Source organism: Syngnathus floridae, chromosome 18 (assembly GCF_059516105.1).
Source record: "Syngnathus floridae isolate MCC-2025c chromosome 18, RoL_Sflo_1.0, whole genome shotgun sequence".
Taxonomy (NCBI): Eukaryota; Metazoa; Chordata; class Actinopteri; order Syngnathiformes; family Syngnathidae; genus Syngnathus; species Syngnathus floridae.
In genome coordinates, this window is record NC_142430.1 from 8,648,162 (window position 1) to 8,661,069 (window position 12,908).

Sequence of the window (12,908 nt, forward strand, 5' to 3'; positions counted from 1 at the left end):
CTGGGGGCAGTATAAAAAAGAAATAGCGATACAAACGAAAAACGGACTTAATTAGATGTGGTGTTAATAATCATTCTTTGCAGAGGATAAAGAATATATATGTTAGTGAGAACTGCTATAGTCTGATAAAAATGATAATACAACTACAATAATGCTATTTGTTGGCATTTTTTTCATTACTCGTAGGAGTGTTTAAAAAAAAATGAGTTTCATAAGTCCACTGAGATTTGACCCAAAAGTCCCAAACCATCCCTGTGGCAAGTAATCCAAGCCAAACAGGACAACAGAGATTTGCAAAGTGGAAAGAAATAGTTCACGCTTCACGCATGTGGCCCAAGTCCGAGACAACAAACAGTCCGTCAAGTCGATGAAGTCCACGAAGTAAGACGAGAAGCTAATGATGCATGAAATCACACACGCTGTCCACATTTGCCCCCGCGGCTTCTATATTATTCTAAGTCATCGTGGGGTTAAGTCAGATTTAAGTACCAAAAGTGGAGATGGGTTCGGAAATCAACCCGAGTCCAAATGGGAAACACATTCACGCTCTAATGGCGTTGAACCTCCAGTGGGTCGTTTGCGAGGAATGTTGGGACGTGTGAAGGGGAACCATGTGTCAGCGCGGAAGGCTGACCGAACGCGTAGGACATCTTGTGACAAAAATATAAATACTATGTTTCAAGATCCGAAGACAAAAAGTTAAATACAACTGAGCTGTGTTCAGGCGTTAATTCTTTCTACTACCACTAGAGTGAGCACAAGTACCACGAGTGATAGTCGTACCACACTTCATTTGAGGTCATTTATTTTATTTCGACAAGAAAAACACGCCGAACACGTTCGCGCTTGTTTCTCTACGACTGGAAAAGTGATTGGATATCTTTGGAGCTTTGACATGTTGATTTACGCACACTTTATTTACTCTTTGAATCACTTCAGGGGCCAAACAGGAAAGAAGACTCCCCCAGGAAGGTCAAAAAAACCGCAAGGTTGTGGAAGTCGTCGGTGAAAGATTTTCCCAGAGGTTGCTCTCAGAATAACACACAGGGTGATCCGTGGGGGGAACGCTGTACTTAGGGCGAGGCCATTAGAAATTCATCAGCCCCAAAATGTTTTGCGTCCAGGAATAAAAAAAATTCTGATTGTGATCTTCAGATTAGCTCTAATTGAAGCATTGCGTTTTTTTATTTTTTTTAAGACCCCGTTGAGTGTTCTACTTTGTTTACAGCAGGCTACTCAGGGGCTAACTCATTGCTTTTACAAACTGTCCATCCATAAAAATGAAGTGGTGCGGTTTGCCCGCTCACCCCTTCCGACTCTCCTCATTCTTCCCCTCAGCTTGCATAGGAGAAGAAAAAAAAAACAAGGAAGCTCCGGCCGACCGGCAGCTGCCAATTAAGTGAAGAGTGATGAAATTGAATCTGCGCTCGGAGCAAATGGACGGACGAGTGGATGGGAGAGTCCACTCGGGGAAATTCTATTAAGCCGTGTCACGTGACCATCGTTCACCTGCCCCAGTACGACTCCATCATAGCAACATTCACACACTCTATTATTCATGTTCATATTGCTTTCCCTCAGGTGCTGCATAGAACATTTTATGAAGTGATCAATATACTTTCGTCCACGCTAACAGAACACAAAATAAGACTTAAAAGATTAAGATTTAAAAAAGGACCAATAAAATGTCGGCTATATTGGTCCATATGAATGACAACGTGCGTTGAATTTATTGCAACCTCTCCGGATACAACCTAATTAAAGCGTTCCATGTTTGGAATGTTCTCTGGTTACGGATGTTTATCGGCGAGGATTTTTGTTTGCCGTGGTTTTGCAGGGCATGATTAAAAGATCCAATTATTTGTCGCAGGTTGTCGTAAGTGAAGAATGCCTTTAAAAGAAATGAATTGATCTTTATGTGAAGCCACATCAAGTCTGCATGCTTTGTGTTCAGGTCTGCTAACCAGACGCCAGTCGGAGAAATTCTTTCCCCAATCAAGTCAACGGTCTCGAGGCCTAACGAGGACTTTCTGAAGGCCGACCGAGTGACATTAATGCCTCAAACTCTCACTGAGGCTGGCTGAGTGAATTAGAACTTTCATCTGACATTGTTTTGAGAGCTCCAGGGGGGTGCACAAGCTCGCGCAGACGCCCACAAGTACGTGACAATAACAACGTGGGCGTATTTGGACCAGGGCAGGGCAAAAAAAATATTTTCTGTTTGTGATAAAGTTGTAATTTCATGAGGAAAAAAAAAATCAGGGGGAGTTTTTATTAGTCATAATACCCTTTGGGTTTCTGCTGGGAAGCAAATATGAATACGGACAAAACGATAAAATCTGAAATTTATTTGGGGGTTAATCGTAGACGCTTTAAGCGACGTGAACAAGCCAAGCAAGGTTGAGGTATTTTTCGGTTTGTGTGTTAACACATTTGGGGGTGTGCGCAGACCTTGCGGCGCAATGCGCTGCAACTTGTCTGTAGGTGGTGTATGCAAAACATACGGAGGGAGGGGGACCGATATCACAAGTGAAGAATTACTTTGTAACTATTTCTCAGGAGGCCAAAGGCACTCCCCATATCGCAAGCTAAGTTGGGTTAGCGCACGCACAACTGCGTCTCGAGAGGGCTAAATACATTGTTAGATATCATCTTAAATTTCATAACATCGGTTTACGCCAAGATTTAATAGCATCATTATAATTGGTCTCTTACGCAACACCGAAGGCGCAACAACAAAAGCATTATCCTCCAATTTTACGCTCATTATTTTGTGGTTACAAACCAAGCAAGTGTTTTACTGTATATCAATTTTGGCTGCTGGGTGATTTATAGCATTAATCTTGAAAAGAAAATTGTTTCCACACAACTACGAGGCGCATATGGACAAGTTCAAATTGATTTGGTATAGTAATTAAATTCAGTTGAATCCAATTTCTAAATCAAAGTACCGCTTTATAATCTAACTATCCAATGAATTCGGGTTAAAACGACTAACCACAGAAGTGACAAAGGATAAAAATCAAAAAAGCATCAAGTCCATTGTTCTCATTTTAATATGCTGCAGATCTGTGTGACGAAGGCGGCGAGTGTCCGGTTCGACCGCAGTATCAAGTGTCGGCGATTGGAGTCGGCTCAAAAGCGGGCCGCTGAAAAGATCGGGATCCACCCCCTCACTCCCCCCTCGGGAATTGTCGTGGGAGTGGCCGATTAGCCTCGTGTGGTTCACGAATTTATTATAGTTAACCAAAAATAACCAGATAACAAATGGGCGCTTACGCGGAAGCCGATCTGGTCCAACATGAAGGTTGCCCACCCTTCCTCATCCTCCAAACACACTAAGAGCAGATTAAGTTAGAAGCGATCGGCTGCCCAATTTATCTCGTATGCTCGGTGATACAGATCTAATTTCAGCCTCTTAGTACCACAAACAGGAAGGAGAAGCTCGTCGATTAACAGCCCATGGCCGCTCTGGTGCAGGAAAGACAATATGATGACACAGGGGAAAGAGGAAAAAAAAAAAAGGGGGTTGTTGTCCATGGCAAACTCTATCAACCTCTAATTGGCATTATAAACCTAATTAGGATTCTGCAAATTCACTTAAAAAGCATCGTATGTAAATTTAGAATACTGGGAAGTGAGCCTTGCAGTCATGTTTAAAAATAGCATCAAAGAAAAAGTCAAAATATCGTGGTAATATAAATCAAGTCACAATTTTTAGCACGTTTTCCTGTGCAGTACTCACCTGGGGTGTCCCCCAGGGTATCGTTCTAAATACATTTTTAATTTCATATACTACATGTTTCATTTCACAACATAGTGGACAATATTGGTATATAAATCCACATTTAACACATTTTATTTGGCTATAATGGTTCCGCAGACCAATAATATTAATTGATGATGATTTGGGGGGTGAATTTAGCTTAAGAAACAAAATCTTAGTGGTTAAAAACATGACAAATTATAGTTCGGATGTAAAACTGAACATCAATGTCTACAAGCTGTCACTTACCTTTGCGTTTTGCACTTTTCTTCTCCAGCTTTGACGGATATTATGTCATACATTTTTCTTTGTTTCCATCAGCAGTCCAATCAGAAACAAATCTGTTAAGAAAAACAAAATTGCTAAACTTGCTTTCTGTCTCGCTAGCGTAAATCGAATATTAATTAGGTACCTTTTTCCAAATATTTGCTGTTTTTGGCACAGATATCCTCTTTTGAAACTGAAATAAAAATGTTGACATCAGATAGCAGCACAGCAATTGTTTGACTAAATTATTATCATTGTACAACGGAAATTAAGATATTACAGACTAATCTGAACATACGTACAATCTTTACTTGACATACCTGTAAGAAACCTGATGAGGGAGGTTTGGTTCGCATCCCTTTACAAGGGCTAGGCCGCCTCTGGGTAGATCACCTGGGAAAAACTCAGAAAATCTGAACTTTCTGGAGTGTGCAAATAACTATATTAAGTGTGTACATTTCTACTGTAGGCTTCACACACACAAAAAAAATGGCAGTGATGGATTTTCTGCACAATGAGAAGATTCATCAGTGTCAGGCAGTCACAATGGAAATTGTGGATAAAAAAAAACAAGGAAACTCGAGCCCCCTTTCATCGCCGACAGCTTGTTTCTTGAAATGTTTGGACATGTTCAGTATTTGTCAAGGGTGTAGTTTGTTGTCTAGCTTGCTCTTTCCACGATTGCATTATAACAATGAATAGATCTGCTTTACTTTTAAAGTCCTTTTCAAATGAATTATGTTAATTAAGATCAATGTCAAGCCCAGCATTGGGTTTTACAGGGCGTAATGGAGCGTTGCTGCCCTCTGTCGTTCAACCTGAACAACTGACAGACACCTTAAATATTTTTTTGCATTGAATTGCATCATTATGATTCAATGTAGGTGACTTTTTTTTTTAACACTTCCACACTGTAAAGTCCAAATGCTAATGCAACATTAATTGTATTTTATATTAGATTTTGAAAGTAAAAAAAAAAGGTTCTATGTGAAATAAAGGTTTTTAAAAAAAGCAGTCGACGTTTGAATTCAATACAAAATAGTTGTGGTTTATTCTTTCGGGAACAAAAAAATGGCAACAACTAAGTGTCACTTCTCATAAAGCAACAATATCTACAGGAAAGAAACAACTATGGTTCCTTAATTCAATGACTTTTCCTCTCACTGGCAAAGAGCAATGTCTGTTTTGTTTTTCTTCTCCATTCACATTCGGGTCTCATTTGAACATTAAAACGTGTTCATTTCATTTTAAATGGCCCTCAATCAATAAGCCTGCAAAGAAAGAATATCTTGTTGGTATAAAATCTTAAATAATAAAAAAATGTGTTTTGGGAGGTTATGCATCAATGTTGTTTTGAATGTTGAGACCTTGGATTTCATTTGCGGTTACACAACGATGACATTGAGCTGTGTGATGCTACTCAATATTATTTACCTGCTTTGATTTATAATAATAATACAAATAATAATAGAGGTCGCTAATAAAGCATCTTTAAAGGGTATACTTGTCCTGCTTGTTAGTCCATTTGTGCTTTCCCTACAGTAGTTCAACTTAACTGCTGGTAATGCTTGATTGTTAAGGGGGCAGCCTGTGGATTTTTTAGTGCAGTTTTCCCCAAATTTCTTTGAGACAAAACCATTTTTTTTTTCCCTCCATTTGACTAGCCCTTTGGGTGTCTTTTGTTGGGGTCTTCGTGTGTAATTCCTCCTAAAGTGTCCTCTTTCGCCTCCTTGCCACACGCAGAAGCTGAAATAATATCACGTTAAAGACCTCGTGTGCGCTTGGCGGCCGAGTTTGTTGAAGGATTCTGGTCTTCACAAATGGGGGGGGGAGGGGGAGTAAAAAAAAAAAAAAAAAAAAGCGCAACGTCGCACCACACTAGCCACAGAGGAAAGTGCAGGTTTGTTTTTCTGTAAACGACAAATATCCACTTGCATCTCCTCCCCCTCCTACTTGCTCTTCCCTCCATCCTTAGAAGGGACTAAAATACAGCAGGTTCTGGATCGAGGGGGAGCAGAAGGGGGAGCTCGGGGGGGTTGGGGGCTGTAGGTAGTGTAGTAACAGCAAAAAGGAGGGGAAATGGTTCAGTTTTTTGTGGGCGTTAAGGGGCCATTTGTGTGTCACGCGTTGAAAGCGGCGAGGGCCCATTAGGATTGTTTGAGGCGTTTGCGCGGGGGTCCGAGGAAAGGGCACTGGGCCGAGGCCAGCGAGCGGTACGCTTCGGCCACCAGGTGAGGATGGGACTCCACCATGGACTTCCAGCCCGCTGTCTCCATCACCTCAGCGGCGTGGCTGATGGGGGGGGCGAGGAAGGGAGGGACACACACACACACGGAGGGGTGGGAATAAAGCACACCGTTCAATTGGTTTCATCCAGAATGGGAGACATCTTGGTCCGTCCGATACGCGAGGGTTGCTTTTGAGCGACATTGGAAAATGCGGGCGAGACACCAAAAAGAGAAATAGCACGTGAACTCACTAGTTGATGAAGTCGACCGCCTGCGTTTTGAGCTGGTCGGCGCTGTGCAGGTCGGCCAGGATGAGGATCTCGGCCGCGTTCTCCACCGACAGACTGGTGCACAGAGCGTCCTCGCACATGACCTTCAATCTTTCCAAAGCGTACTGAGGAGGGAAGCGGGAAATGCTGAGTGATCGGCTTCATTGAGATTCAGGTGGCCGTGAGCTGTCATGTGGCTTTGTAAACTTCCAGGGTGGCCTTACTTTGTCAGCTGCAGCGAGCAGGTCGTCGGCCATCTTGTCAAGGTTAGGGGCTTTGTCAGTGTAAATGAAGCACATCATCTCTTTAAAGACCTCGGGCTCCACGTCGTTGATTTCTACGCGGTTCTGACGAGAGAAGACAAAAGGTGATTCGATAATTGCGGCCCGGCTATTTCACGTCTGTTTTGTTGGGGCATTTTGGCTTTCGCCGCAGAATCAATCTCCACCCACATAGTGCAGCGGCGCAATTTCATCTCAGGCTTTGCCAAAAAGCGCAGCGATCCCGCGCTGAAAATAACTGCAGTGGTAGCGGAAGGCCTGATGACTCACCTTTTTGCTCTCTTCCATCTCGTGTTCAAACATAGCGCTGAACACAGGAGAGCGTGCTGCAACAACCAAGAGAGGAAACTGTGATTTGACGTTGAGGACAACTTTGACGTATGCGTGTGGGGCTAGCGTTCGCTACCTGCCAGGATGGCTTTGTGGGCCTGGAACTCCTGGCCGGCCACGCACAGAGAACAGTCAGTGAAGCGCGAGTTCTCCCACAAGCCGCCCAGCTCGTCGGCTAGTCGGCAGTCGGGAACCTTCACCATGTTCATGGTGTTCTGGCCCGAGATGTTGACCGAGTCCTGCACCACGCTCACCTGCCGTACGGAATGAGCTCGAATCAATCATGCCAAGAACACGGCTCAATTCTGAACCAAGAATTTGAGGTCACGTCAGCGTACCTCACAAAAAAGTGTGAGCTTGTCATCGGGCAGAAGACCGTTGGCTTCGTCGAGGAGGAAGTCTCTTCGGATGAACTTTTTAAATCCCCAATCCTTCCCTTGCACAAAGCGATACGCTCGCTGGCTTTCTGTGTCGTCAGGGAGGACGAAAACACGTCATCAGATGGTCGACAGAAAAAAATAAATCAAGGACTCACCCATGGCTTTGGTCTCCTCGCCTTTGGCGTTGAGAATGGAGAACTTGAACTTGGCTCGGACCTCGGCCTTTGGACAGCTGACCAGCAGCAGGTAGAGGGACAAGTAGTCTTTACTCTCCTCGTCCAGGCCTTTGGGGTTGACACGCAAACACCTGAAGGAAGTCGGAAATGTGGTTCAAGGGAAAGAAAATAAAACGGCAGGGCTTCAATTCATGCGCTCACCACTTCAGCTTGTCATTGGCCCCTGAGGAGAAGGTGGAGCTCTTGATGACCTCACCCATCTCCTCACGACAGAAGCTGAAGTTGTTGATGGTCCACATGTACGAGAACTTCACTACTTTGATCTGCAGGGGGGGGGGAAATGCACATGTGGAAGGGAATTGTGCAAGTCTATACAAAAAAGTTGACCGAAGGTTCTCAATGTTACGTTACCTGCGTGTAGCACCAGCTCTCAGCCACAGGCCCGCTGGACATTTCCGCCGGGGGAGGGGGACTCGGGACTCTTGACATTGCCAGCGTGACAGATGGTGTTGGTCTCGACTGGAGAAGGAACTACCGTTTCCACTCGTCAGCGCTTGGTCCAATAGTCCATCTGCAGCGCAACCCGCGAGACAGACGCGGGTCACCCCCTACAGATCACAATAACGACAGAATCAATCAAAACCGTGACAGCCCATCAGTACCTTTTATTTTGAGGCGGTCACATTAGGGAAATGAGAAGTCTGAAACTCAGATGCAATAAAAAGGTCACACCTTGACAGCAGCCTCCTATTGCTTTAGCATTAGTAAGTTGGCCAGAGTTCAAATGGTTCACATTTATTATCTCATTTATTTGAGATAAACGAAAGACTGAAATTATCTACCAATGATTTCTGATATAATGTTTAACAGTACACACATACATAACTTAAAGAGGGCCCATTTAACATGAATACATTTGACCATTATTATTAAACGTCACTACGAAACACCTTCTTTTGAGTAACCTTACAAAGGTTTATCTAAAATTATATTAAAAACACCTCGACTTATCTGACAAGGGAACAGGTGTGAGTATGTGAAGGGTGGGAGTTAGCAGGTAGTCAATCTGCTAACAACAATTGACAATTATGACCCCGTTTTGAAAATATTTTTCGTATTTCAGCCGTTATGACAACCGGTGAGAATGGTGAAAAAGAGAAATAAATGATAAGGTCATCTTGAAGCATAAGTGGCGGTGGAGTGTTAGCACGCGAGCTAACTCCAATCAAGCGAGCTAGCTGCTAAGTTAGGCACCTAGACAGGCGAAAACGCCTCGTAAATGACACAAGATACAACTTGAAAAAACGGCGAGACGGGCTCCAGCGTCTTGTTTTAATGCCCCGCGTCCTGTACGTGTCGGATTTGTTCTTATTTATCGACGGTCTCACCTCTTGTTTTAAGCTCGCTAGCTTTCCGGGCTCTTGTGTTGTTGTTAGCGAAAGTGGCAGACCTGAGCCGTGTGACGTCATCAGGAGCGCCGTGCTCGTTTGGCCAGTGTTCTTATCTGACAAATAAAACTTAATTATTATGCTTATTTGGTTGTCTCAAGTTCAATAATAATTAAGTCATGTTATCACAAGTTGTTATACTGGACGATAATGTAACATTTGTCTCACGATACAGAAGTATTGAGAGAAATAACTGGCTCCCTCTAGTGGTACGCGGAAGAATAAATCACAATTATGAGAGGACCAATTTAATGAAATTATGAACACGGGATCACATTTCCCAAAAAATGCGGGCTGAAGTCTGGAATGGAAGTTAAAATATTTTATTAGTGGTTTAAATATTGTATCAGCAAACTACTGGGTTTTACAAATAGAAACTAATACTTCTTCATTTTTGGAACGACGACATTCCCGCTGGTTGCTACGGGGATGAGGAGCTTGCGCTGTTCCATCCGAAGGTATTTTTCAATCAGCACTTCCACCGGCACCTTGTCATTGACGTGACGCTGCCTGCAGCATGAGCACGATAACAAATTCACACGTTACATGCCACCAACATGTTACAACCACCTCTCAAATGAAACACGCTACCTTCTCAACAGCAGAACGGCATCTTCCACCTCAATAATCTTTCTCCCGGCGTGAGCGGCATACGTCTCCAGGTCCTCCACCATCCGATCAAGGAATTTGTCCATTCTAGTTTAAAAACGGTAGATACCATATCATAGTATTTTTTTTTTTCCAAGTTAAAGAGTGTGAAACATTGAGTCAGTCAACGCAGTGCACCACATTCCAAATACTTGCAGGTACTTACGCGTCCCTTAAGACGGGGTAGACATCGTCGGAGACCCTGGTTTTGGCAAAATGCCGAAAGGTGCTCATAAGGTAGCTCTTAGGAAGACCAAGGTTCTTCTGCTGCGGCGCTCCTCTTTTCTGCTTTCTCACCTGCTTTGGTTTGACTGATGGTGCATCTTCAGTTGAAGCACTGGTGAGGGATTATCATTTAGAGGAAAAATGACATCTTTATCTTTAGGGAAGTGATGTAAAAGCATGACTTGCCTGGCTTGTGGCTTTACAACAGTGGGAGCAGTTGGAAAGGGAAAAGTCTCTTTCTCCCAAATGAATGACGGAGTCTCCATTTCTGTTGACATCATATTCATAAGTACTTTGTTTTTCTTAAACACTTGACACTGAATCCGAGAGAGACCTTCGGATTCCAGCTCGTCCTCCTCTGACTCTTCCTCGTATACGGTAGGATCGGCAACCTCAGCAGGCGGCGCCTCGTCGGGTTGTTTGCTGTTTTCTTCGCCGTCGCTCATCTCAGGAAGATGGAGAGAGGCACCAACCTCTTCCTGCGCGGGGCTTGATAAATCCAGCTCCGAGTCTCCCCTGTTTTCAAGGGCGTGGGAAGTGCTCGCTTGGCGAGTTCCGTCAACGACTTCTGAATGGCCTGCACAAGATTAGATCCAACATATTGTATGAATAAAATGCCGCGTTTGTTTTCAGTATGGAGGTGTTGCTAATATTTTGCCTTGGATTTGTAGACTTTATCGTTAAGTGTTTTGGTCAAATAAACATTACCATCTTTGAGGCGCTCTTCAAAGGTGGTTACGTTGAGGCTGGGGCGCGGTCGGTTCTTCGTCAGTCCGTTTGCTACGCTTGCTTCGAGGTCGGACAATGGATTGGACAGATCCAACCCAGACAACGCAATGCTTAAAATGTAAACGGTTCGCTTTGTTTATTATTTGAAATTACAAATGGCTGCCTAAACAGCAAGAAACGTGCATGTTGTTGACCTTGGATTGGTGCTGGCAACTGTTGAAGGCAGCTGCGACTCCTCACGGACCACAGGTGACTTGATGGACTCTAAAGAACACCGCATAAGTCAAACATCATCATTTCACTCATTTGGAGGTTTCAAATGACAACATCTTACCATCATGGCCTTCTCTTAGGCGCTCTTCAAAATCGGTTACGCCGAGGCTGGGATGTGGTCCCTTCCTCGTCAGTCCATTTTCCACGCTCGCTTCGAGGTCGGACGTTAGATCGGGCAGATCCATCCCAGACAGCGCAATGCTTAAAATGTAAACGATTCGCTTTGTTTATTATTTGAAATTACAAATGGCTGCTTAAACAGCAAGAAACGTGCATGTTGTTGACCTTGGATTGTTGCCGGCATCTGCTGAAGGCAGCTGCGACTCCTCACGAACCACAGGTGACTTGATGGACTCTAAAGAATACCGCATAAGTCAAACATCGTCATGTCACTCATTTGGAGGTTTCAAATGACAACAGCTTACCATCATGGCCTTCTCTTAGGCGCGCTTCAAACTCAGTTACACCGAGGCTGGGACGTGGTCTCTTCCTCGCAAGTCCATTTTCCACGCTTGCTTCGAGGTCAGACGTTAGATCGGGCAGATCCAACCCAGACAGCTGAATGCTGGCAACCGCTGAAGGGAGCTGCGACTCCTCACGGACCACAGGTGACTTGATGGACTCTAAAGAACACCGCATAAGTCAAACATCATCATTTCACTCATTTGGAGGTTTCAAATGACAACATCTTACCATCATGGCCTTCTCTGAGGCGCGCTTCAAAATCGGTTACGTTGAGGCTGGGACGCGATCTCTTCCTCCTCAGTCCAATTGCCACACTCGCTTCGAGGTCGGACGTTAGATTGGGCGGATCCAACCCAGACAGCTCAATGCTTAAAATGTAAACGGTTTCTTTGTTTATTATTTTACATTCCAAATGAAGATGGCAGCCAAAACAGCAAGAATCACACATATTGTTAACCTTGAATGGTTGCTAACAATGCTGGCATCTGCTGAAGGCAGCAGCGGCGGCTCCACTGGTGCAGGTTCCTCACGAACCACAGGTGACCTGATGGGCTCTAAAGAACACCGCAATGGATGCTATTAAACAACCTGATGGCAACATGCGAGTATTTAAAGGAACGTGACATGCACCTGTCTGCAAGATGTTCATGAGAAGGTGCCTCGGCGTGTCTGACTCATCAGATGAAGTTGATGCCAGCGTGTTTGACTTTTTCAGCATGGCAGAGGCAGGTTTTTTGGTAGGTGTCACAGATTGGCTGGTTATGCTCTAGAAAGAGAAGTTGTTGAAAAGAGCTGGCAAGCCCTGGAAGTTAGCTGTGAGGTACCTTTCTCACCTCACGCATCTTCTGCCTCATACTTCGCCTTATGATGTCCTGCGGAGTTTGAGCACGTCCATCTTTAGTTTTCGATCTGGTACTACGTGTTGGTGTTCTCCTCTGCTGTTTGGAGACACTAAAAGTAAACACAGAAGATGTTTTTATTTATTGCAAAAGGTTAAGGAAAACAAGATGACTCGTTAACAAAAAGACAAATGATAATTATATTATTACACTCTAAAATTGAGGAGTAATGGAGTCGGTATACCTGCGGGTGACGGGAGTCCTGAGGGGCTCCGTACTGAGAATATGTTTGACAAGAACACGAGCAGACAAATCTTCCGTCGAATCCATCTCGATAGACACGCCGCTGGTTTACGCAAGTTTAGACACGTTTGCTCGGAGTATGTACACGACAAAAAGGTCGCAGTTAAGCTAAGGTGCGCAGTTGTTTATGTTAGTCAGTAGCCGGAAGTTTTGAGGATCCCGCGTTATTTTTGAATAAATCTCGCGATGTTTACTTTCTTCTTCTTTTCTTATGCATTAAGCAAAGGCAACACTGCCTACCTGTGGTTAAAGTACAAATTGCAGCTACAGAAGGTGAACGT

At 44.0% G+C, this 12,908-nt stretch overlaps 2 protein-coding genes across 2 annotated transcripts; both read right to left on the reverse strand.

Annotated features, from left to right (window-relative positions):
* Positions 1–5,060: 5,060 nt before the first annotated feature.
* spop (speckle type BTB/POZ protein) lies at positions 5,061–9,239 on the reverse strand. Its single transcript, XM_088360883.1, has 10 exons — positions 9,086–9,239; positions 8,109–8,305; positions 7,899–8,020; positions 7,677–7,828; positions 7,480–7,607; positions 7,218–7,395; positions 7,082–7,137; positions 6,755–6,877; positions 6,513–6,655; positions 5,061–6,325 (listed from the first exon to the last, which is right to left on the reverse strand). Exons 2-10 carry the CDS (start codon positions 8,184–8,186, stop codon positions 6,181–6,183), a joined length of 1,125 nt encoding a protein of 374 aa, XP_088217009.1. The 5' UTR covers positions 8,187–8,305; positions 9,086–9,239; the 3' UTR covers positions 5,061–6,180.
* A 213-nt stretch (positions 9,240–9,452) lies between these two features.
* Positions 9,453–12,813, reverse strand: cenpt (centromere protein T). Its single transcript, XM_088360874.1, has 15 exons — positions 12,569–12,813; positions 12,319–12,436; positions 12,116–12,251; positions 11,943–12,039; positions 11,714–11,853; positions 11,446–11,643; positions 11,306–11,375; positions 11,082–11,221; positions 10,942–11,011; positions 10,727–10,857; positions 10,353–10,595; positions 10,205–10,286; positions 9,960–10,130; positions 9,737–9,841; positions 9,453–9,655 (listed from the first exon to the last, which is right to left on the reverse strand). The coding sequence occupies exons 1-15, from the start codon at positions 12,652–12,654 to the stop codon at positions 9,523–9,525; spliced, it is 1,920 nt and encodes a 639-aa protein (XP_088217000.1). The 5' UTR covers positions 12,655–12,813; the 3' UTR covers positions 9,453–9,522.
* Between the last annotated feature and the right edge of the window lie 95 nt (positions 12,814–12,908).